The 26,994-nt window shown below is 37.0% G+C and overlaps 1 protein-coding gene across 3 annotated transcripts in view; it reads right to left on the bottom strand.

The window, feature by feature from the left end:
- PREX2 (phosphatidylinositol-3,4,5-trisphosphate dependent Rac exchange factor 2) overlaps nucleotides 1–26,994 on the bottom strand; it is a 172,921-nt gene that overhangs the window by 45,235 nt on the left and 100,692 nt on the right. For all 3 annotated transcript variants that reach the window (XM_057426105.1, XM_057426103.1, XM_057426104.1), the window contains 9 exons: nucleotides 22,657–22,836; nucleotides 19,799–19,893; nucleotides 17,691–17,773; nucleotides 17,264–17,354; nucleotides 15,917–16,045; nucleotides 10,928–10,969; nucleotides 8,168–8,385; nucleotides 5,359–5,461; nucleotides 3,018–3,161 (listed from right to left, as the gene is read on the bottom strand). In XM_057426105.1, coding sequence (XP_057282088.1) covers nucleotides 3,018–3,161; nucleotides 5,359–5,461; nucleotides 8,168–8,385; nucleotides 10,928–10,969; nucleotides 15,917–16,045; nucleotides 17,264–17,354; nucleotides 17,691–17,773; nucleotides 19,799–19,893; nucleotides 22,657–22,836 — 1,085 coding nt within the window. The remainder of the gene's footprint in view (nucleotides 1–3,017; nucleotides 3,162–5,358; nucleotides 5,462–8,167; nucleotides 8,386–10,927; nucleotides 10,970–15,916; nucleotides 16,046–17,263; nucleotides 17,355–17,690; nucleotides 17,774–19,798; nucleotides 19,894–22,656; nucleotides 22,837–26,994) is intronic.

The following is a 26,994-nucleotide window of genomic DNA, read 5'->3' as shown; positions in this document are numbered from 1 at the left end:
CTAAGTTTAATTCTAACTGGGCCTTAGCTTTCCTAACCTGGTCCCTAGCTTCCCAGGCAACATCCCTGTACTCTTCCCATGCCACCTGTCCTTGCTTCCACCTTTTATAAGCCTCTTTTTTCCTCTGAATTTTCCTCAGGAGCTCCTTATCCATCCAAGGAGGTCTCCTGGCCCTCCTGCTGCACTTCCTTCCGGTTGGGATGCAATGCTCCTGAGCTTGTAGCAGGTGATCCTTGAATATCAACCATGAGTCTTGGCCCCCCCTGCCCTCTAGGGCTATATCCCATGGAACCTTACTAAGCAGGTTCTTGAAGAGGCCAAAGTCTGCTCTTTTGAAGTCCAGGGCACTGAGCTTGCTGCACGCTCTTCTCTGTCCTGAGGATCTCAAATTCGAGCATCTCATGATTGCTGCATCCAAGGCTGCCCTGGAGCGTCACATTTCCAACGAGCCCTTCCCTGTTGGTGAGCACGAGGTTAAGCATGGCACCTCTCCTTGTTGGCTCCTCTATTACTTGCAGAAGGAAGTTGTTTTCTACACAATCGAGGAACCTCCTGGATTGCTTGTGCCGGGCCGTACCGTCCTTCCAACAGATGTCAGGGTGGTTGAAGTCACCCATGAGAACAAGGGCCTGTGAGCGTGAGGCTTTTCCTATCTATCTATGGAGTGCTTCATCTGCAGGTTATCCTTGATCAGGTGGTCTGTACAGATCCCCCCAGTAGTGTCTCCCATAGCTGTTCTCCCTTTAACCCTGACCCACAAACTCTCTGTTAACTGCTCACCTGTCCCCAGACAGAGTTCCATACTCTCCAGCCTATCCCTAACATAAAGGGCAACTCCCCCTCCCCGCCTGCCAGGCCTGTCTTTTCTAAAGAGCCTGTAACCTTCCATTCCAACACTCCAGTCACAGGAGCCATCCCACCATGTTTCTGTGATGCCTATTATATCATAACCCCATAGATGTGCATACATCTCTAATTCCTCTTGTTTGTTCCCCATGCTACAGGCATTTGTATAGAGGCATCTGAGCCGAGCTCCAAATGAAGCCAGCTCACTGGCTGGAGCAGCTGCGATATCTCTACACTGCTCCAGGCATTTATTATAGGTGCTGGCAACTGACTGGGTGTGTTGGGATGGAATGATGCCCCCCTCCCCCAACACATCTAGTTTAAAGCCTCCTTGACCAGTCTGGCAAGCCTCCTACCAAAACTGCTCTTCCCCTTCTTTATCAGACCAGCTTCACCAGCCCCCACTAGACCTGGCCTACAAACTTGGGTCCCGTGTTCAAGACGCCCAAACCCCTGACTATGACACCTCCCTTTTAACCACTTATTAACATGGCCAATCCTCCTAGCTTTTTTTAGGTCCTCCCCTGTATCCTGGAGAATTGATGAAAAGACATCTGAGCTCCAGAGCCCCTAACCACCTCTCCCAGGGCTCTCTCCCTTCTTTATGGTCCCCAGGCTACTACTGTCTATATCCCTAGCACCCACACGTATCACCAGGAGTGGGTAATAGTTCGTGGGACTTACTAGAGCAGGCAGCCTCTCTGCCACATCCCTGATCCGTGCCCCCGGTAGGCAACACACCTCCCTTGAGACGGGGTCTGGACGCCAGACAAGTGCTTCTGTCCTTTTCAGTGTAGAGTCCCCTACTACTACAACCCGCCGCTTATCCAGGATTTCTTCTTACCCAGGATTTCTTATTCTTGGAGTATAATGGACATTTTGGAGGGGGATCGTTGAAACTCAAAAACATTTTGTTTGAGGAAGAAAGAAAAAATATTCTGTAACACTGAAAATTATTAAGCAGATATAACATCTGAAAGAATCTTTGCTCTTTTCCTTTAGCTGACTGCAAAGATGCTTATCCTAAGACTCAAATATTTGGGGCTTCTGGAAACAGAAAAGGAAAAAAATCTGCAAAATCAATTCTGTAGCATGCTGCATTCCCTCCCAAATCTAAAAAAAAAATAAAAAAAAATGTTTCCAGGATTTCATCTGAACCAAGGTTATTTTCTGTTCTTTTTCATGAGCCTTTTTGTCTCCTTTACTGAAACGTGTCTCCTGCTCCGTATTCTCATTTCCCACTATGACTGAAAACAATCTGCTCAAAAGAAATCAACTGAAGTCGGACTTTACATTAGTTTGTTAAAAAAAAACAGACTCCATGGATCTTACTTTTAACGAACCATATGCTTGAGTTTACAGTAAGTTTGGCTATTTCTTCTTTGTGTATTTTACTGTTTGCTATTTCCTTCTACATCCTCCTTGTCTATCAGAGACTAAACCCTCCTCAAAACCTTAATTTGTATGCTGACTTCTCCCTGTTCCACACAGACCCAGGAAGTAAGGTCTGAAGCACTTTCAGCTCCTTCCAAAATCAAAGGCAGGTCAAGGCAGTCAGCACTTTGCATTCACGATTTCAGTGAATCAAACTCCATGCTCCTGATGACTATAAGGACACTGCAGCGAATGCAAGCTGACCGCAACTTATGAACTCTGAGCATCCGCACCACCATTTATCACTTCAGTAACATCTGCAGTCATAACTACAAAAACCTGAAAACGTTACTGAAGTCTTCATAACATTCTAAAGAGACAGAAATCTCACCGGATAACAATTTAGTCCTTAAACTTGAAGTAACAGGAAAAGTTCATGATAGCATTTTGAATGCAAAACAGTTTTAAAAGCAAGTTTCATGGTCTAAATATTGCCCACTAATGTCTACAAAGAAAAAACAATATTGATGAAAGAAGAGTCATACTCTGGTGTTGGAATCGTATAACAGGCATAAACTGATAAATGTATACACCTGCCTTTATTTTTTAATCACAAATCTCAGCAAATTCGTATTTTAATTCAAAGTTCTCAGTAAATGCCCACATTAAAAAACATATTTAAATATAAGCATTGTACCCTTATAGTTACAAAGAATTTAAATCAGAGTGATTAAGTAGAGTTTTAAAGAGCATTAAATATTATGTGAAAGAACTGGGAGGATTAAAATTCAAATTACCTTGTGAAAAAAGTACTGGGTGGATTTTAAATCCCCCTCCATTCTTCAGCCTTTGAGGAAGCTGTTCAAAATGGTAACTATCAAGGTAGAAGTAGACCTTCAGGGTCTGCCGGTTTCCTTCTGCTTGGTACGTTATCGGTACATCTAAGAATACAATCAGTGTTACTATTTCATTAAAAGCAATGACACATCCTTTTCCAGAAGCTGTTAGATAAAAATCACTGCAGACGCAAAACTAGTAGGTGCAGTATTTTACACTATCCTCAGTGTTGCTGTGGTCACTTCTGGCCTACCCATTATCAGAAAGTAGATAAACAGAAAAGCAGCGACTGTCATCTTTGCCAGCCTGTCAATGACAGCAAAAGTACTAAGAAAGTAATGTTGTTGGCAACATGCTACTTGTATTCCCTGTAATTCTGAAGAAACATCTATGCACACAGTTTGAAATCACTGCAAGGGTACCTTTATCCATATTTCACAAGTCTTCCTCTGGTGCATGATAGTTTGATATACAGTCAGATTTTCCTCAGACTTGTGTTGAACAGGCCACAAGTAAATATACAGTAGCTAACAGCATATTCATTAAATTATTATTAAAAATCAAGACTCAACTAAGAAAACCAATGTGCTATGGCAGAATAGATAAAATTGGAAGAGCATATTTCACTACACTTTGACAAGCTAAATGTCATAACACACCAACTGGTGTAGAGTTCAGGGCAACTAAAGGAATCATTTTGCTGTTACAGTTATTCCCCAGCATACATTAAGTGTATTATGCGAGATGACTAACATGTGATGAGCTTTAGCATAAGCTGATGAAAATTTTCCATTTAGCTGAATCTCTCAGAGGAAGTCAGTTTATTTCAATTTAAGCTTTGTATATATTTCCTGTTTAAGTTTCCATTCATAGATCTCCAAGCTGAAAGCAATAACAATAAAATTTAGTGATTTGCATTAATAACATTGTTATGAAGTTTTTACACTGTGTGCCTAAATTATCTTATACCTAAAAGGAAAAGATTAAAAAAAAAAAAACCCACCCAAATTTCTCACAATTTTTTCTAATAAGACTTTATTTTCTTTTATTGATTATGGAGAATCATAAATGGGAAAAAAACCCTAATTTACCAGTTCCTAGTCTTATGTAACCACAGTCAGGATTAATAAACCAAATAAGGAAACAAATAAAAAGGAAAGACGGGATTTATCACAATCCTAGAACACACAGACTTTCATTTATCTCTGTTTTAGCACAGACACCTCAGTTGGAAGATTTAGCAATAAGAATAGTTCATAACATAGGCATAGGGTTAAATCCCCATCAAGAGGCCCTGTAACTCTGGTTCCATTCTATTACCTGGCTTGGCAGGGTTTCTTTTGAAAACAAACACATGGTTCTTACTTGAATTATACAGAAATATATATGGTCCTGTATACGCTAATTCCAACCTGACTACCAGCTCTGCACTACTGAATTCCTTAGAGCACAGGCAGCACTGTGGAGGAGCTTCGTGTGTTCTGGTTTTGGTTACTGCAGAAGTTCTCTCATGTGTGGTCTCAATGCGGCAAGGGAATTGCTTTGGAAAAGCTTGATGTGAAGCAGACATGCTTTCCTCCCTTCCCAGGGGAGTTACAAGACTCAGGGAAAAATGAGGGCTTTCTGCTCACTAAACAAAGTTCACCGCAGGAAAATCTCTACTGGCTGAAAACATATTAATAAAGGAGTGGCAGAAAACAAGTGAAGGGTATAAACAGAAGAATGCAAAGACACACTTCCTGTGAGCCGCACAAACATTGTGAGACAGGGTTCAGGACCCTGATCGTCTGCACCACCATGTTTTCCAAGCGGAAGTTACTTGCATAATTCAAAGCTATCCTAATGCTGTTTGCCATCTCCTTTCAAGGAACTCTTCCAAGATCTACTTTGTCTTTCAGATGAGAAAACAAAATGGTTTTTACGCTTCTCCACATCAGCTTAATGGCACTTCTCTTTTAAGACCTTCAAGCTTATTTTGCACATAACTCTTCAATAACAACTAGATCTTCCAGGGACTTTCCTGATGCAGTCACATACTCCCAAATGGGAAATTCAGTTAAGCAAACAGTTTTGACCCCCAAGGTCACTGACATTACCAGATATCGATTCTGCATTGTCACTGATGTTAGTTGTATTTCAGGACATCTAGGAATATTAGGAGCACTACAGATTTAATAATTCTCCATAATCCCAAATCACATAATATTCCCTGTGGGAAGGTAATGTTCCAAGAGTAAAATGTTACAAATACAGAAAATGTTTCTGAACTATAAAGACCAGATATTAATTATAGGTACTCACTTGCAACTAGGGGTTCTGGCTCTGACTGTCTGAAATAAAAAGTAACTTTTTCCAAGTCAAACAGCGCAACCAGTGTATCTTCTAGCATGGCTTGCTCATCAGCCTAAAAAAGGCAAAAGTGAAATGGTCATTTCAGCCAGATGTTTTCCCTACCGGAAACAATGAGAGCAGGACATAAAAGTAATTACAAAATGTTGCACAACTTTTCACTACTACACTCCTAGAAATTGTAATTATCTTTGTTTCTACTGGTATTTTATTCATGTATTACTAGTCCAAGATCATTAAAATGAATGTTATCATTTCACATACTAAATTAATAGGCAATATATATCTACCATTACTTCTCATGGCTTTTATAATCAAACAATCCTGCAATTATTCTTTACATAAGACACCAGATTTCAACCCCTTGTCTTGACAGCAGGTCTAGCTTGTAAATTAACGGGAAATGCAAAAAAAAATTCTTCCTTTTCACAATTTTCTTTAAAAAAAAATCCATACCATTAGCATTTCATTTATGAACAACAGATGAGAGTTCATTGTGTCCACTCTAAGCACCAGTAACTGAACCAGTAGCTCAGAATGACTACAGCTCACGGTGACTTGCACCTTTACCTACAAAACTTTAGATGCAAACCAAGTATGCAGATATGCCAATATTCTGATTTGCACATGTGGTTCACTGTGCACTCCTGAGCTAAATGGAGAAATCCAGAATAACAAAAAAAAAAAAAAAAAAGCTTCCAGAAGTAAATTACTAATTTCTCAGGACACTTCACTGAACTTTTGAAAAGGAAAATACTAATCTGCAAGTACAGTTATCTTGAGTCAAATATGTGGAGCAATTACAGCAGAAGTCAATAATCACTTGAAGCAACACTGTTCTTCATACAGCTCTCCCCTAGCACCCGAAGCTTGCAGGAGCCAAATGGAAATCTGAGGCATGCAGTTTTCCTCCTCTAAGAACTCGAAAAGGAGGAAGGCAAAGACTAACAAACTAACTGCATATAAAACGAGAATAAACTATAGCTTGCTGAATTACAGAGAGACAAAAAAATCCCACATGATTTTTCCGGATCAATAGACAGAAATAGCATTCCTCCTTGTATTTATGAAAAAGCAAATCTGCTAGAAATATTTTGACTCCTGGTTCAATTCATGAAGTCTCTGTGGAGAGAGCAGTTTTATCAGCAGAATAGCCTGAAAACCATTCAGTGACATGGGAAATCTTTACACAACTGCTCATTCTTTCCTGAACTATGGCCATAATGAGTACAATTTCCTTCAAATACCTTTGTCTAAAGTAACACGGATCATTTGTAAGCAAAATAGTGCTGAGAAGGTATTGAAAAAGTTGCCTTTAAATACTTTTCCCCTGGCTAAGAAAAGTTGGACTAAATTAAATTCTATTTCCAATTCAATAATGCATACTGCTGGTATTACATCCGATTACATAAAGACAGCTCGATAGCATGCATTTTCACAACAAAGAAAATATCTACAAACTCAAAAGAAAAATGCATAAGTATTCAGTTCTGTAAAGACAACAGTTATTTTGTGATGACAACTAAGCACATGGAAAAAACTAAGACAGGAACCACTTAAATTTACTCTTGAACTCTGAGAACCAGTACGTGTTGCTGCTCTATGGTGCTAACAGCACTCAGGACCAAAGACATGAGCCCAGGCTCCCCTGGCCATTCGTTCTTCACATACTCCTCATGTAGATAAAGAACCCTCCTGTTTCTTTCAGGTACTGACTTGATCTGTTTTTAATCTGCACATCTCGTCCTGACATACCCTGTCCCACACAAACCCACGTATATACCTGAACTACCTGTGAGTTGCTCACACTAGCTCAAGTCAATGCTCTCCACAAATGCCACAGACTGAAAAACTTTATGATTTAGAAATAACTTTATTTTGGAAATACCTGTATTTTTATTCTCTTCTGATATTAAAGTTTATCAGGTCAGCAATTTGCTGACAATATAACAAGGCAAGGAAGGAAGACCTCTGGCACTAAGGAACATCATCTGTTATCTGCACGGATTTCTATATATTATAATGTATGAAATCAGTTGTTTGCAGTGAGCAACTCCAGAGGTTGAGAAGACTGCCACAGAGCAGACCATACAGACTGCTTCACAGTTCTTGAGGTTAGCAGGAACTTGTCTAGTGTGAGAAGAGCTTAAATAGCTGAAGAAGCACTTTAGATAACCAGGGATTAAAGGGCTACAAAGCCATGCCCCTGTTTTAACTGTTTCTTAAGCCATGGCTCTTCCCCAAGCCTTGTAAAGAAATAGCAGACTTCCAATCCCTCTGACAGGCTATGGGAATTTGCCCCATGACAGAAGCAAAACAGACAAGCATATTTAGTTCTTCAGCTACTACAGACCTGTTGGGTTTTGGGTGAGGGAGTGATGAAATTATCCAAACCAGGTGTTTTATTTATCTTGCATTTCTGCTTATTACAAACTGATGTTCTTGTTATCACCTAATACTACATTGCCTCCTAGGGAACAACTACAGTAACAGTGGGAAGTCAAGGGTAAACTCTCTGCTAACAAAACAAACATAATAATATCTTAATGGAAAACATATTTCCCATATCACAAACAAAACATTTCCCATATCTGTAATTATCTAAATCACTTTTTTTTTTTCCAAATAGCAGCTAATTAAGCAACAAGCTAAGCACTAAGGACACTGAAAATCACATTTATAACTAAGACTGTTTAACCATGCCCCTGGTTCAGGGAACAAACACGGGCTGTGACCAAGCATGTCACACGAGGGCTCTTACCAGGTTAGGTGAAAGCAGGGACTGGAAATGAAGGAGAAGACCTGCACTCGCTATTTGTTCCAACCACCTTCTGCTGGCCTCCAGCGTCTCCATTTCATATTCTTTGTTGTTATCAAACATCTGATTTAAGGCCACCATTAGCTGCTCTGAAAAAGCACAGACTGTGGCTACTAGGCTCTGGCAGAAGACCATGTCTCGTCTCAGTTGTATCTCACTATCTGTTATGGGTAAAAGCCAAAAGAGGAAAAGCAAAAATGGAGCATAAAATTAATTAACAGCAAAGGAACTGGGCTGGAATTCTTTTCTTTTTTGAAAAAACAAGTCTTTTTAATGTAAAGTAAATTACAAGTTTACAGCCTAATGTTATTCCCAGTAAATAGCACTCCATGACCAAAACTACCATTTTCCACATTAAAGGATTATTTTACAATTCTAAAATTACACAGAAATCCATTTAAAAACTGGAATTTAAAATAGTTCTCCATAAACAATGTGTGTTTATTTTCTAGTTGTTAATGTATATGCCATTGATACTATGTACTTTGGATGTTACAAGATGACAGATGTGAGTCGGATCTCTTTGCTGCAATGTGAAAACCAGCTGGGCACAAAACCATTTACTTTTCAGAGGAAAGCAAGGCTAGTCAGAAGCTCTTAATATGACTGAATCACCCGGTCAACTCCACAGCTACCAGCTGAGTAGGGCAGATGAAGACTGCCTGCTCTAAACTGGAAACAAGGCATACAGTAGTGTTGCTACCAGAACCACAATCAGTCCAAACATAATGTATATATGAATGTGAAACCTATAAAATAAGCACAGAGCAGCATCACATACCCAGGAAGCAGCAGAGATTTATGGTGTCAGGAAAGTCCAGGACAGGTCCCTAAGTAGAAGTCTATGGAATCATTAGCAGCTGATTTAATATACAGACTAGCTAACCTACCAATTTATTCTGGAGGGCACAGGCATTACATTAGCTAAAGGTCAAAAGAGTTAGAAAGGAAAACATGTTCTCAATAAAGCACAGAATTGTGGTGATAAATATTCAGTACTTCCTTCTTCCCCTCTTTCCTGAAGGTCTTCAAGTATTTTTATCATTAGGAGCTGTTAGGCAAGCATCAATCAGAAATGGTACAGGTAGACTTAATCTTTCTCAGAGCAAGAGAAGATAAGGTGATATTGAGGTCTTTCCAAAACCTAAAATCTTTGCCCTCACTTTGTGATTCCTCTGCCTCTAGGAGGCTTGGTTCCTTTGCTGCCTTCTCCAAGGAGCTGGCAAGACTTTATATGACTGGGCAAGTCAGCAGACATAATTCTGTACTCACAAAACTAATACTGATTTTAAAAATATGCTTTTCTTGGACTCAACTGTTTCTCAAAGCAACTCCATTCTGTCTGTTTTCCTCCTGAGATCTTCAATCTTTTCCTCTACTATTGATAACAGTGACCACTCTTTTATTATCATTTTGATCTCATTTGCCAGCCTCTCAGAAATTCAAGAATATTTGCCATAAACTCTCTAACCACTACTGCTTCTGCACTACGACTCACTGCTTTCTGTTTTGATTATTGAAAATTAACCCCTCTCTTCAACCTCTGAAGTTGTGCAGAATCCACTAACGACAGAATTTGCATCTTTGAAACCTCCACCCATCTCCAGCTTCAAAAACCCCACTGGCTTCTCCATGGTCAAAAACTTTCCAATGTCACAGCAGTGCTCAGGGATTTGAGCCCAACACACATTTTCTCTCCTCACTTTGCTCAATTTTATCCCTATTTGTCTAACAGCAGCTGACTTTCAGTGCCTTCCTGTTCTTCCTGCTTCTGAAGCAGCCCTCTTGTGTCTCCGGCACCTCATTTAATACTACTTGAACATCAGATACTGCATACAAGAGCACTTTGGGCTCTTTTTACAAAAGGATTATTATAGAAAATAAATAACAGAATTTACAGTCTTATAAAACCATGTAAACAGGGAAAATTACTTTAAAAGAAAAAATGAAGTCCGAGGTATTTTCTTAGGTCATTTCTTATTTTAGAACACCTGAGAAATTATTAAGAACTTTTATGATATTAGGAAGAAATCTGACAGCCTTTTACAGTCAAATGTGACTGGTTAGTTGAACACTTATGCACCTGCAAACAGTAGAGAATCTGCTGCCATAAGTATTTTTCTTTAAATACTGATTTACTGGTATTTATTTTGCAGACAAACGTGACAATTTTGTGTATTTGAACCTGTATGCTTTTTTGGGGTGATGCTAGAATAATATACAGAATAATCAGACCCCTTCCAAAAAGGAGAGACTTAAAAAATATATATTCTCAAAAAAAAAAAAAAAAAGAAAGGTTTGAGTTACAATAGTAAGGTAAGCATGAAGATAGAGAGATGGAGATAGAAAAGAAAAAAGATAGCAAATAGGAAAAAGCACAACAGAAGAAAGACAGCAGAAGCAGTGTGCACAAGCTCAGTGATAGTAGTTACTTCATCTGCCAAGATCCACAGTAAATGACCAGGGAAGGTATTTTTGCATTAAAAAACTAAAAGAATGTGCAATATTTGGTAGAAATATCTTTGGAATTGCTGTATTCTTCAGGAATCCTCACTGTAAACATAAGGGTAAAGTTGTTGATTATCAGGTTATCGCATCTCAGATTTTTGCTCTTTCACTAAACACAGTATTCTGTCCAAAAGCAGAAAACCGCAAACCTCAAACCATTCCCCACTTCCCCCATTCCCAAAAAAGCAAAATTACCTGTATATTCAAGAAGGGCCAAAAGGATTCGTGCCTTCACCTCTTAAAGAAAAAAAAAAAGTAACATTGAGGATTGAAGTCATGGTTAAAAGTGTTTTCACAATAATAATTTCATACCAGCCTTAAGTCCAACTTCCTGCATAGGCAACCCGGATTTATACCTACAAAACAGTAATGAGTCTCAGCCTCACTTAATTTTACATGATTTAATAAAATTGACAATAATCAAATGCACGAAGAGGCAGCTATTACCTCAGAGCCCATGCAGCTAGCCAGTGGAAGTCCATATATGAAGAATTCCACTCTTAAAATTGATTCCCACACTACCCCAATTCTTTCCTTTTTTGTTTTCCCTCTCCTTTCCATTATCCTCATTTCAATATATACCAATGCATCCAGGAAAAAAATCAACCACCACTTCACTTTATTCTCAGCCTTCAGGATTTTATTTTGCTTCATTTCTTTTCACTTAATCTTTTTTTAAAAAAAAGTCTTAATTTACACTGACAAAAATTTGGTTTTATACCTCTTTACTTTCTTTTTTTTTAATTATTTTTGCTTTTACTTTCATTTTTAGGGGCTTAAAGTACGAAGGCTGAAGGAAATGATTCTTCCCCTCTACCACATACAAGACAGAGCACAAATCTAAATGAGTTAAAACCACCACAACAAGGAACTGGCAGATTAAAGACCTGCCATAACCTTAGAGAATGTCAAACATCCAGCACATCAGCTGTCCTACAGTAACCGCCTGAAGGAATACTCTGCTACTTCACATCCTTTTGCATCTTTCCAAACTTTATTTTACACACCCAATTTTCCGTGCAGCCCTATTTCAAGCCCTTCTCAGTGGGCCAGTAGAGCTGCTATAGGGTATATGGACATAGGAAAATTTTGTTATATGATGCCCCCTACTAAAAACAACCTTATAATAAGCCTGAAACCTGAATTGTTTGAAATTTGACTACAAATCAGGTGATGGAACTGACATTGGAGCTGACAGTATCAACAGTACAGTCTGAATTCTGTGTGTACTTGAGCGTATCTATGAAAAGCCAGAATCTTTCCCAAAGGTGAGTATGCTTAAAAACAGAAGAAAACTCTTCAAGCCTAATCTTCATCCATGCTATACACACATTCTGAAAAGAACTGGCAGTGCCTATGCTTCTGAAAAGCATGCCCTCGGTATCTCAAATACAAGCATCAAAACACCTTAAATTACTGGTTATTCTTAAAAATTGCTGGGAGATGGGTCTTTCCTTAGCCTTCTGTCTTTTGGGGAAAACGCAAAACCAAACAAACACAAAACCCCACTTACAGAGATTTATAATATGGCATCTTGGAGTCTGAACGTAGCTTAGTAACTGAAAATACTAATTTCTATAGAGAAATACAGCTTTTCTCTGAAGAATTTAGATACACTGAGGCTATAACCTGCAGTTTGATTTACATCAGATTTGTTGGACCTCTAAATTCAAAGGCATTTGAGGTATCTATAAATAATGACTTCCTGCTTATGGGAAAATTACAGAACACTGTAGCTCTTCTTTATCATTGCAGTAAGTCTTCTCCATTTCAAAATATACCCACAGGCAAAACAGTATTTTTAGGTTATTTGTGTAAGTAGAGATTTACCTGGGGTTGGATGTCAGTTATTTGCTTTTCAACAAATTCAAAATACAATGGAAATTTTCACCCCTTCTTGCTACATGGGAAAGGAATAGCTACCTAACAATTTCATTTTAGGTTATATGATTTGTAATTTAAGATGCCTTCAATTTCTTTTAGTCCTAAACATTCTTTTGGGTTTGTTTGTTTGTTTTTTTAATCATGTTATTCTGCTATTCTAATCCTCTGCCAGTAAAGGCTACATTTAATTTTATTTTGTTTTATGCATCTGAAAGTATTTCCAAAATAGGACTGAGATTTGCACTGCATGTTTTATGATTTAAGTTGAAATATATTTTTTATACCTGTAATCACTGAAAGGGTGCTTCACTCCTCACTTTTAAGTTAAAATAGATGTGAATTTTCTCAATTGCACAGTTATTTCCTGTTTAAAATTACTGTGCGAGCAAAATACTGCCCTTCCTCATGCAGTTATGTGATTAGCTGACTAGAAATCTGACTTGCTGTAAAAAAAAAAAACTCTTTTGACACCAAATCTTACCTTTTATTCTTTAGGAAGAAGCAACTACAGAAATTTCTCCTCCTTTTTGTTCACTTATACCCTTCTGTTGTTACAGCCAGTTTTGGTAACACTTTCCTTCTGAAGGGTCCCTTTCTTTCCAAACATCTTTCATGTTCTCCAGGTTGCTATTCAATTCATTCTTCAGCTTTTCCTCTAGTACTTTCTGATTCTCATGTTACATATCTCGTGTACATCCAGAATCCTGTACTTACATTCTTTCTCTGTTTGGTGACCACTGAATTCCTCCCCTAACTACTGCTCTCTCCTGCACCAAACCTTACTTCATGCTCGTCTGATTTCAGCTAGATCCAGCTGGTGGTTGTATCTCAAGTTTAATTTATCCAGGGTACAAATTTAATATAGAAACTTGTATATTAAAATATAAATTTTATCTGTTATATATTATACATTTATATATATAATATATAAATTTATATATTAAAATATAAATTGTAAAATATATATAATCTATACAGGCCAAAGCCTTTTCAAATCACAGCAGTCTATCAAAACTGACTGAGGGACACATTTCTGCCCTGAATCTTTTCAACACTGAATTCATATACCTGTCCAGACATGTCTTGGAAACTAATGCTTGAGAAGCAATTATTCATTTCCATTCTTTTACTTCTCCCATTTAAGCTATTTGTGCCAGGGAAATCATAAGGCACAAATAGCAAGGCTTTCAGGTATCCACTACCTCACACCAACTCCTTGGTCCAAAAGGCCAATTAAAATTTCAATGAAGATGCGGAACACGATTCTCCAGAGTACCTCTCAGGACCAAGTATTACTGATATCAGTTTGGGGGGGTGGTGTGGAATAGGAATCAAATAAAAACAAAAAACAACAAGAGAGTAGAGAGCTGTAAAGACTAATGGAGAATAAACAACCTAAGATGGTAATTTTACATGTAAACCCATGTATTTGGTTATGGAAATGGCACAGAAGACAGAAATCTCTGACAAAAGCTCAGATGCTATAGATGGAATGGGAGAGCCAAGAATATGTAAAACTGGCAGACAACTTCTTAGACAGTGATGAAAGACAGTAAGACAAAGCTTGTGCTGTCCTTGAACAGCACAAGACTAATGCCTTTTACTATTTAGCTCTCTGAATCATGCACCATTGACAAGCATGACAGTTGCAATAAACTTAATTACTGTCATTTATTAACAGAGAAAACCTTTTTAATCCTAATTTCAAAAATACTAGATAATGCCTATACTATTACTGTTCTGTGAACATCAAGATTCCTTCCGATAAATACCACCATTACATTAGAGACATATTATAAAAATTGGAGTTTTGTATTTTACAGAGGCAGCAAGCCATTTGGACCTTCTTGAACTCTCCCACAATACCACAATATTCTGTTGTAGATTTCAACCCAAATTTATCCGAATAACCTCAGCTCAATATTAAGGGTATATGACCAATATTGAAATGGGTTAAGTCTATTCTATTTACGGGCAAAGAAGTTATGTGAAACCAGCCTGCTAGGCTTGCCTTTGCAAGAAGGGCAATGACTGTTAAAGACACATTTCTATTCCTCCTGAACTGGGAAAGAAACCATGATTAACACTTGAATATAATTTCATTTAGGCTGAAGATAGACCCATATTAAAAAGGACCTGAAAATATTTATTCATTTTTCACTTAGTGACAGCCACCATGAAACTAAAAGAAGAATTCTTAGTATTTGAGTGTCAACCCACTCCGATTGACTCAAAAAGCAGGAGTTTTTTTGTGGTTGTTTTTATAATTTTCTAACCCAGGGTCTTAAAATATGATTGTATCTGAAATGAGAAACACCAAAAGTCAGAGAAGGAGAAGTTTGTTTGCTTTGGACAGTTGGTTTGTGGAGGTTTATCTTACTGAAGCTATCACAAAGTTCTTTTCCAGATCTGAAATTCAGCAGTTTCTCCATGGGACACCATGAAAACTAGCGAACAAAACAAAAGCAACTACACATACACACAGATCATTTAAAGCTAGACATGACACAAGTTTTTCTTCCCATGTAGAGTCCTAGTGAAAATAGTTTTATAAAAATAATTTTGCTCATTATTTCTGTTTCTCTATCAAACAGCACAGGAAATAAAGCAGAAGCTACAGGCAAGATTTTCTGGAGATGAAACCCCAGTTACTTTATTATCAAGCCAGGAGAGAGAATAGAAAAACCCAGATCACATTGTCACTTGGTGGTGAAGAGGAGCAGACTACTAGGCAATATTTAGGAGGGAGGGGGAGTGATAGGACCAATTGTGATGGAGCAAGCGAAAACAGTGCAAGAGGTTTGGCTTCATGACAGAATAGAGCATGATCTTAGGAGGATAATGATTCCATATCAGTGACAGATAAGATATGACAAAAGCTGTCCTGTAGAGTCTTCATCTTCCAGTCAAGACAGTACAAGAAAGTGAGTTTAATCTCAAGGAAAGCCCATTTTGGTAAATCAACCCCATGAAGTTCTGTGACAAACCAGTTAAGCCCACCACACTAGCAGCAACTGAAATAATATAGCACATGCTACATTGGTTTTCACTTGTCAGAAGAGACAATTTTCTCTTTGGTATCCAAAGCCAACAGGGTGAGCATGAGACAGCTGATATATACTCCACTAACTTTGCTATTAAGAACACAAAAAAGTCCTGAAATTCAGATGTTCCCCATAGACTACACTGTGTTCAGCAAAGTTTGCCGAGCAGCAACATGAAGCAGTTGTATCTTTCCCCTTCCCCAGGCTTTCTATCGTTAATGAAGTGTTTATTTATGGTCACATTGCTCTTACTAACCTTCAACAAATTTTCTGATATTCTGGGCAAGACTCCGGACGCTGCTGGGCAGGTTCCAAGGGTCTTGCTTGATGTGGAGTCGTAGCCTCTTTGGACAGTTAAGCTTTGGTTCTACTTCCTGCTGAAACTCTAAACAAGGACAAAAATAATATTTTTCTGCTGAACCCTCCTGAGAAAGCCACAGTAAGACATTTTTTTCTTAAATATTTTCACAGCTCAAGTAGTTGTCAACTTATTTAACTCTAGTTAAAACTACTGTGATAGGTCTACAGTCATCTAAGCTCCCTACTTACTCAAAAGGAGCATTCCCAAACATGGTACTTCTGAACCAGGTATGCAAGATAGAAAGAGCCTTTCAGTAGCAAAACTAATTTAATCAGAGAATAAATTAATAAGAGAGAGAGAAAAAAATAAAGAGAGAATCAAGAAAAAGAGGAGGGTATGTGATCTTCCATACAAATTCAGTGAGGAGGAAGTACTTCAGGATTTGTAAAACCAGATAATTGAGATAAAGTAATTCTGCTCTGTTGACTTCAGTGGGACTTTGGTGGTTTATAAAAGCCAAAGATGCACTCTCTCGCTATCTAAAATTAGTTTTCTTTGCCAAAAACACACATGCAAGATCAATAAAATAATGATCAAACCTATTATACATATTAAAAGAAACCAACAAACCAAACAACAAAAAAAAACCCACCGAAACACTGAAGAACAAAACCCAACCAAAACCAAAGAAAACTAAGTTCACTGAAAAGTCCTTTGCATTTTTCATCACAATCTTACCACCAGATACCTATTTATACATTTCAAATTTTGCAATTACGTGAGTGTGAGAGGGGTACCTGAAATTACAGGATTTTTTTTTAAGCAATTAGTAACACATAAACATATTTGGCAGAAATATTACTATGAATAAAAATTTACATTTGCAAATTACTTATAAGTCAACTTCACAATATACCTACAGAGAATAATAAAAAACTGACACTAGTAATGAAATAGACCAGAAATGGCTTCAGTAGTTGAGACAAAAATTTAAAGAAAACACCTGCAATATATAAAACCTTTTTGCTTCAAAAACCTGTGTAATTCCATAGTCACCTCAGAATCTAACTAAAGTTCATGTTCAAACAAACCTGTAGTTTTTTCATATGTTGTGCAACAAAAGTATAAGAAGCTAGTTTCCAACTAAGACCTATTTAACAAGAATTTCAACAATCAATTACTGCAGAATAGGCCAAGATTAAGCAAAATCACTTCCTTAACACCCAGCTCAATGAGTACATAGCCATATCCATGTACCCTTCAAGCTACCTTTTGATTCTCATAGATAGAATTAAATGTTACCTTGGAGGCCTCGACCTGGTGTGAAGTATTTTGTCTGCTCAAAGGCCCTCATCACAGCTGGTCCTTTCAGAAGATTGACAATTGAATCCACCTGTTGGGATCAATGTTCTGTGAGAAAGATGTTTTTTATAGCAACAATTAGAAATGTTTTTTTAAGAAATGCAGACTACAGAAGAGCATCTTTGGATTCTTTGTTACCTAATAGCTCCAGTTAAAGCAACAAGCTAGGGAATGTTAGACTAAACCTAAGGACCTGTTTAATCTGCAGTTTTGAACTATTTACAGAAAACTGAAGGAGAATGAGTAAATACATACCATCCCAGTAAACAGTGGAAAGCAAGAGTAAAAAGAAAAAGAAGTATTTGCTAAAGACATCTTAGTTCAAATATGGACATTAGCATTTAAGCCAAGAAAAATAATCTCATACTTGACCAAAAAGATGCTCCAAACAGCTATGGAGCTTGTCCTGTTTATCATGGGAGATTCGAACGCTTATGGGAAGTTCATCACCTGAAAAATATTTTGAAGTGGAAAATTGTTTAGAAGTTTCAGCATATTTTCCAAACTCTTTGTGGTTTAGATAATCTGCTTTGCACACATAGTGATGCTTAGGCTTTCAGGATTATAGTTACTGTTCTCTCCATGCATTTTGCATAGTAGTCACTTGATATTATAGAAATAGCTCTTAGAGAATGGACCACATTCAAAACCCAACTGGACATGGTACTAGACAACCTACTCTATATGACCCTGCTTGAGGGGGCTATTGGACTGGATAATTTCAAGAGGTTCCTTCAAATCTCCACCAATCTGTGACCACAGCACACAATACTTCTATGCTGGAAAACATCCTGAACACCAGACTAAATGGCTAAGTACTGTGAATCCAATACAGCAGACCACAGAGTCACTGAAATGCAGTCACCATAAAATATTTATAGGGATAAAAATTTAAATAAATTTCTACAGACAATTCACAATCTTTATCTTCTTAGTGATTAAATAGTTCTGAGATTTTAGTAATTAAAAAAAAAAAAATACAGCATCCAAATCCTGTATTTGATATGAAGCTTTTAGTAGTATATACAACATCATTTCTTAAAGAGAATACGAAGGAGAAAGACTCTCCTGGTCACTGCTGTCACTCACTTGCTCTCTCAGACAATGGGTGATGCAACCTGAACTCCTTCAAAAGCTGTGAAAAATTGAGCTTAGAACTGTTTTTTCTCCTTGCTGCTGCAGTGACAGATAAGAAGTAGCCACTTGATAATTTATAATCCAAATTTATTCATGGTCAATCTAGACTCATTTTTCTCATGTCAGTGAAGCACTTAAATAGCACTTTTCTTTCCTTGGGTTTGTTGTTTTTTTTTCTTTAATCTCCTTTAGATGCCCTTACAGGCAGTAGTTATAAGCCTTATAAACCTTCACAGGATCTTAATTGCAACAGATGGAGCATGGTGTCAAAGGGCCCTGATCTGGAGTCAACCAGGTTAGCTTGGGAAATAGGAGAAAATTAAGTCATCAGAAGAGCGGGAGTTTCACTGAGCAGCAGTTTTTATCAACTTGAACACTGTATCTGCAGTTAGCTAGCACAAACATATTCTTTTTGGCAGCTCAGTACTTCAGCTTGATACTGCACAAGTGCATATAAGTTGGACATACAGACCAAAAGAGTTGGTCTTCTCTTTTATTAACAGCTCTTCATGCCTTCATCCTTTCCTCTCTATCTGCTCAGCTCTACAAGTATTTCCGGAACATAGCTGCCTAGAACTGCATTATTCAGAAGGTATGTCAGATACCTTGCATGTCATTAATACTTGCATGTCCCAACTGAAAATACCTCTCCTGGTAAAACCAGTAATAAAACTTGCCTCCTTTAAGGCCAGGTCTCACTGGTGGCTCATACTTAACTAATATGCCCAGTTCTTTCTTTTCCTAAATCATTCCCAAATTATAAACCCCCAACTTAGAGCAAACATTTTTTTACTATTAGACTATTAGTCCTTAAGTATATGACCTTGTACTCCATGCTGTTAAATTCCATCTCATTCCTATCAGCAGCTGCATTTATTTAAATTCAATTTGTCATGGCATAAACAAGAATGCGCTTCTATCTGGTCTCACATTCCTTCCTACAAACATACACAGCCATATCCTGCCGTCTGGGGGCTGACACAAGCTGAGAGAGTGTTCACGCTCACCTAAAATGATCCTTACTCTGTGCAATATAAATCACTGTCAAGGTCAAAGCATTAAAGTGATTAAAAGCAATGACTCTAAGAGCTCTAACTAATTCAGTCTATTCAGAGAAATGCTGGAATGTTGACCCTCTGTCACAGAAGGACTCAGTGCCGCACTAACTAGGTAGAAGCAAAATGAAACATTTCTATTACCATGGAGGATGCACTTTTTAAAACAAAACCAACAAAACTGACAGGCAAATAAAATAAAAAAAAAAAAAGGAAAATAAACCCCCCAAACCTGAATAAAAGGAACGGATGACAGATTCATAGCTGACTTTTCTAAACATACCTGAATCCATTTCATCACTGTGAAAATACGAACTGCACTGACTGCTGCAAATGCTGGTGAACGAGGCAATGGAGTTCCGATTGCTGTTGCAATCGCTTGGAAAAAAAAGAAGACCAAACAAGAAAAAAAAATAAAGTCATGTTCTTTAACACAGGTTCTGTACCAAGATTATGAAAGTTCTTTTTCTTTTCCCCTTTTAAATGTAATGATGAGATTGTCTGTACAGTTCTTTATCAACAATAAATATCCCCACATATAGATTATCATCTAGTTTGCAACTCTGCTAGGACTCAGCATACCAGATTACCAAAACTGACGATTCAACTGCCTCCCTCCACCTTGCACGTGAACAAGTACTTCCAAATGATAATATAGAACTTTCAGTGCAACAGTTTTTGTAACTGTGGCCCCAAAAATTTTTGTAAGTCCACATTTAAATTATTTACTTCTAGTACATGGCTAATACAAATGACAAAATACTCTGGTTTATGACTTGCAAACTAGAGTCCCTAATATGTTTAGAAGAGACTTGACCATTCAAGGAGCACCAAAGCTCAAATTACAAACTATTTTTCCCTGCCAGTGAAAATAAGGTTTATGATCCCATCTTTTCCAGATTTTCACTTTGTTAGAGATAAATAGAAATTTACATCTGTTACTTCAGTGAAAATTTCTATGCACAGAAAGTATCACCCACACTGGTATAGTGAGGAGATCTGGGGATTAAAATGTGTAATTTTTTTCTCCTCTTTCCCCTCAAAAATGAATTGTTCTATACAGAAAATGCATGGAAAACATACCTATTTCTGCAGCATAAGTAGAGTAAAACTTAGCCTTTTGTACTAAATCCTAAGAAGATAAATTTGAAGAAGATAATATAAAAATCCTAAGAAGATAAATTTTAATTCAAAGTCTTCAGAGTTATTAAACTGCTTGAAGATCATTTAGTTTCAATGCAGGAAATGCTTAAGTAATTATCCAGCAGAGGGAGTCTTAAAAACCCACGTAAATATAAGATAATGTACAAATGTACCCAAAGGATATTTATACATAATGACCTCAATTTGGGTTTTATGAATTGGGCGTACTCATTCATCAAGGTATACGTATCTGTTTTACACATAATGGTACAGCTATACATGTACCAATGTGCTCCCTCCTTGTTTTTTTTTATTTTTGTAAGTACAGAAGTGGTCTTTTACTAGTTTTGGCATACAGACTTCCATTTCCTGGGTAAGGTGTAAGTTTTGCACCTGTAGACAACCAGGTAAGTCAATAGGGAAAACTTTTCAATAAAGCAATACAATCTAATTACAATCATATCCATTAAGTAGATGAAAAGACATAAGTAACAAAATGTTCCTAACCGAGGGTGAACAGTCCCAAGGAGTATTAAGAATTTCTGGCTGGATATTAAGAAATGTTTTCTAACTAACTCAACTCACTTATTAAAGTCTCCAAAGAGAGATGAAGGTTATTTAAAACTGGATTGTGCAAAGCATGAGAAAATAAAACACAGGAAAATAAGAAACACAATAGATGTATTAGCTGTCTCATTGTGTAGTATTGTAAGGTTTAGAGTAAGACCCTACAACACAAAATGAGAGCATTCTAATGGCTGAAATTAGCCTACTAGTTCTAATAATCACAGTGGCACTACAATGGTATCTGAAGATATTGATTACTGACTAATGCAATTATTTAAGCAAAGAAACAAAATATTTAATCTCCAACAATTCTCCTAAACTCATGAATTTTATTATTATTCTGCGCATAGAACCCTAGATTTATCATTCAGAATCAACTATAAATGACCAGAATCATAATAAAGAAAATATTTTGAACAAATTGATGCTTGTGTATTAAGTCACACCTTCTTTCTACACATACAAATCTTGTACCAAGTGGGAAACTCCCCATCTGGCGCAAGCACAGGCCACTGAAGCTGTTCCTGCACAGTCAGTTTGACACATCGTAAACTTTCAGAAACCCCTAAACATGCTTCAGTCATTTTGATTGTGTGTTCATCATGGTTAGAACAAGATGGATTTAATCTGTGCAAATTGCCTTTACATTTATTTCTGTTCAAATTTATATGCATATTTCTGTTTCTACTCCGAGACCGAATTCCTACCTATCATGCTGCAGTAATTAAATATTAGCTTGTGAAAGAGATCTCAGCAACACAGGGTTCTGTAGAAATATGATGGCACTACTGAGATTCTACTTTCTGAGCATAATAATGAACCATGATAATGAACACTTAATGAACGCTTATTTTACTTGCAGCTAAAATTTCAATTTAGATTTGATACTGTGTAGTTAACCAATTCTTGTAAACAACAGAAGATAATCTTTAAAAAGACTTATTTGTCCTATAATTACTCCTTCCTTTTCAAAACGTTCTGTGTTTTCTTTGTAAATTCTTTATATTTGAGATGAGATGATGGATACTTAGAGTGGAAGAAGGCGAGCAATATATGTTGAAAAAATAGGTATTTTCTTTCTTTAGATCAGCAAGAGTAGAGGCCCTGGAACCTTGCTTTCCATAGCAGATAATTTGATTTGTTGTTGGAATATAATAATAGAAATTATTTCTGGTTTTTATAAGACAGGGAATCCAAAGTAAAGCTTTACAGCTCTGGCTGTGGTATCCTATAGAAGTTAGGGATACTGAGATTTAATATCTAATCTGTACTAGTTTTAAAAGAGGTTATTTACCCATCTTGATGCTAGTTATTTCTCCGTTAGAAATCTCGGAATCATTCTATTCTGACAGTCTTTATAATCACTTGACAGTGTACAAACCCACAGGTTTGATTCAGTTGTGAAAAAAAAAATATTATTATAAAAGTTACCTGTAAGAATCCCTGTTGCTGATAGTATCATGACCAGAATCTTCTTGTTCATCACCTGTCATGCTGAAACAGACTTTCTTCCCATTCCTTTCCCCCTTTTCATTATCACTGTCTGCTGGCATTAAAGGCTCAGGTGTTTTACGTTCTGATTTGGGAGAGTATGTTATTGAAGAAAGAAGGCTGAGAAAAAAAAATAAACCAGAAAAAGATAAATTCATGTTTTTCAAAAGTGAGCTAAACGCAGAATAACATTTCTCCTCAATGTCTTCCAACTACTATTCTATAGTATGTGATCTTAATTCACCCCATATCTATTTGAAAAAGGGGAAAAATGCAACACATTCTGCTGTTAAAAAGTGTAACAGTGAAATCCATTAGCATTACCAAATACTCAATCTGGTATGAAGATAATGATTCCAGCTGGGGAAGAAATACAGCACATTCTTGAACACCTGGGGTAAAATTTTATATTAACATGACTGTTTTTAAACTTGCACCATGCGCTTGTCAGCACAAATCAAGAAAACAGACCAAAGAAGCTATCTGTATGAAAAGCATATGTATTTACAATTACTACTGTACCAGACTTGCCAGCCTGCATCACAAGCTATTCAATAAAGGTGTTCTAAGAATCTTTATTAACGTTATCTGTGTATTTCCTTACAAAAAGTCTAAGCCACTATCACTAGTAAAACTGATTATTAATCTACAAGCTTCTGTGACAAGCATAAAAGTAACATCCAGTCAAGAAGAGAGAACAGGGCAGACCGCTACATTTAGAACATGCAGCAGTACTGGATTCATATTTTTGGTGATTAACTCATACTGAAATGTTCTGATTTATTTTAAAGACCGGAATAGCTATAATGGGAAATCATCCTCTAATTTCTATTACTTAGAATGACATTTTTAAATTAGTATTTAGATATGAAAGGCAACATTTTTTTCTTTGCAGAAATTACTATCTAGCTACCTGAAATCAGAAGACACTGATTAAGCTGAGTTTTTTTCTGTAAAGTACTTAGACACAGTAGCAAAGTTTTATTGTAGGAGCTTTCAGAATAGTCAACTGGCAAACTTTTTACCAAATAAATGGCAGGATTCCAACGTATGTTAGATCTTTTTGTTTCCCTTAATTTTTACTTCTGAATGGAAGCTATGGGAGATGCACATATTTTGCAAACAAAAATGCTGCCCTAATAGTTACTAAAGGGTAGCATTCAGAATTCTTCCCTTTAGTCTTATTTCTTGCCACACATATTAGCATTGTTGCATTACACAAAAGAGGAATTCTGATTTAAGTGGTTTAAAGCTCCATCTTCGTTTTGTGGGCCTCTGCCAGTGGAAGTAATTCATCCTTAATCCTAACAAACTAAAGTTTGTTCAGCTACAGTTCAGTACTGAGCTATAAATTTCTCTACTCTTTTGACAAAGATATTCTACCAGAAAACAACCTGATCCTAAGCTGCTCTTGAGCATTGAAATTTCTGGACTGAGAGCAGTGACCTTTTGCATACAAAACACAGACAATGCGTTCAATACCATGTTCAACTATAACGCGTTTCGAGTACAAACAAATAATTTTCTGACTCTCAGGAACGGACAGAGTTTTGAGAAAGAAATTAAGAAACCATACACTTCAGCAATGCAATAGGGTAAATTATCCCTATAATGCTGCCTGTGGACTCTATAGCAATGAATACATACCTCAAATGGCGTATCAACCTTGGTTTCATTGGAATTATGACCTGATAGATGTTAACACAGGGTTTGGCATTAACTTTAGGGAAAAAACGATGACACGTAAAGCTTTTTAGCAAATCGTTTCATCATTTCTGCATAACTTTCTCTAGCTAAGCGCTAACAAGAGATAGACAGGTATTTATCGTAAATACAGGAAAAGGTATTCATCTGAACTGTAACAAAAGTATTGAAAAATGTCACAGAAGGTATAATTTTACTGGACTTTAAACCCACCCATCCACTAGACAGACATCTTTTGGGCTACACGATGCCTTACTACTTCCTATCAGTGTGAAATCTCAGTTCAGTTCTTCCCTACCACTTAGGTTACTAGGTAGCAGGATTCCATGAGGACAGGAAGAAAGACGGGGCATGTATTTTGCAGCACTATTCAGTTTCAGTCAACCTGCTACATGACACATGCTCTTGAACATATACTAAATAAATGTTTTATGAAAATGTAAATCTTAGAAAATCAGTGCTTCATACTTGTAAAACTTATTTTCTGAACACAAAAATACAAAAGGAGTTCAAAAAAGGGATTAGACAAATTCATGGCAGATCATTTGAACTATTCCTAAAACAAAAAGTCTGTTCCAAGAAAACCTTATAACACTGCCTGCTGGAAGGTGAGTTAAAGACAAGGTTTAATCTATACTTTTGCTTTTTCTTGCATTCCCATTTCTATGAAAACAAAACCAGGCTTTGGGCAGATCCATTCTGGTAACTTCTTGTGGATTTTGTTGTTGCAAAAAAATAATCAAGAGTAAGAAACAAGCATAATGAACTGCAATTTCAGCTTCTGAAAATATCTTCCCCTGAGTAACTGTTTGTCAAGACACAGACAGACTATTATATCCTCTTCTTTTATGTGACTGTTCAGTCACTGCTGCCAAGATCTCAGTAAAAGACTGATTAAGGTAGCTGGAGCTTTTCCTAAGGGAGCTTTTCACATTTTCTCAGCAGGCAGGCTCTTTTTCTAAGGAAAATTTTTTTGCTGAACTACCATGAACAAAAGCTGGAACTCTGGATAACAAAGTTCTGGAGCTGGTAGTTCCTGAGACCACTGACTTGCTCTAAAAACCCAGTGCAGGGTCTAAAACACACAAACCCAAACCTGTATGCAAAAAAAAAAAAAAAAAACCATGATCATGCTTAAACAGACTTTGGTTTTTTTTTAAATAGTTGTTTTTCAGTTCCTGAACACAGCACACGCATATTGTATTTTTTTTGCAGATGGATCTACCCTTTGCAGAATTATCTTAGACATCTATCTGTCCTGGGAGAAATATGTGAATGAAGAGCAACTAACAGCTAGAAAGTAGCTCTGTAACGATGAAGAAAATTTCCATTAAACAGAGAAATTTAACCCTTGACCAGAAAAACCCTCACATGTGGAACTAATCCTATATCCAGCCCAAATCAACACAATCTTAAAAGTATGTCAGAAACAAAAGTATGTCAGTCAAAGCATTAAAAGATGAGACCCAGAGGCAGCAACAGAAAACCTACACAACCTGTGAGCTGCTTTGCCTTTTCCTCACTCCATGAAGGCTCAGAAAATGTTCAAGCCTCTTCTACACCACCAACAGACACCCTTCCAACAACAACAAAAAAAAAAAAACAACAAAAAAAACCTCAAACATCTGGGATCCTGGGAGCACACTGAGTGCATGTGAACCAAGAAAACAGCAGAATCACCATGTAGAAAACAACTTGAGACTTTTTCTGCAACACACCTATAGCATCAATGGTGGGTAACCAGCAATGGTACTAGAGAAGTACTGGCATACTATTAAACTATTTGAATGAGGAGTCAGTGGAACTTTGAGAGGCTGTGGAAAGGGTATATATGTCTTTTTGTATGTGTCTCTCTCTTTCCATCTTATTTCTGTATTTCTTATGCAACCCAATTTCATCAATGAACCGTGACAAAAGTTATATGAAGGTAATGACAGGAGCACACAACATTTCTTCTATCGCATAATCCACAAGCTCTCACAGACCTGCTCTTCGGATGAAACACTTGTTTTTCAGTTCACTTTGATTCATTCAACAGATCAGAGACATTGGGCAGATTTCACTGCCCCAAGATTTTGGGAGTTGAGAGAAAGACCTTTGCTGACCTCAACACATGTGTAACATGAAAATGCAACTTTTTTTCAATAATACTGTTATAAAGGGTACCAAAGAGCCATCTAGTAGCCCAATTTTTCTATGATTCAGTATCACATTCATTTAGAATTGTGATATCATGTTCATATTTTCTGTCCTCAGAAAATTATCATAAAGATTGCTTATAATAAGAAGAAATACAGTACGTAAAGACATCTATTTTATTGTTGCTATGTCATAATAAAAAACAGAAATTCTACAGTCTTTACAAAGTTTAAGCATCAGTCTAACACTTTCTCCTAACTAAAATGAACTAAATATGAATATTTCTAATTGTGGCACAGCTGTTTGATTATCCTATCTCATTACTCTATCTTTTGTTTCCTAGTAGTCCTAACTTTTCTCTCAGGAGTTAATTAGCAACTGTAACTATGTTCTAATACAATACACCATGCACTGATGAACTGCTCACGCCTCTTC

The sequence above is a fragment of the Pezoporus wallicus genome, unplaced genomic scaffold, assembly GCF_028554395.1.
Source record: "Pezoporus wallicus isolate ANWC-B61680 ecotype Strahan unplaced genomic scaffold, APGP_CSIRO_Pwel_v1 contig_4131, whole genome shotgun sequence".
Classification (NCBI taxonomy): Eukaryota; Metazoa; Chordata; class Aves; order Psittaciformes; family Psittacidae; genus Pezoporus; species Pezoporus wallicus.
This window is presented reverse-complemented; position numbering and strand designations above follow the sequence as displayed.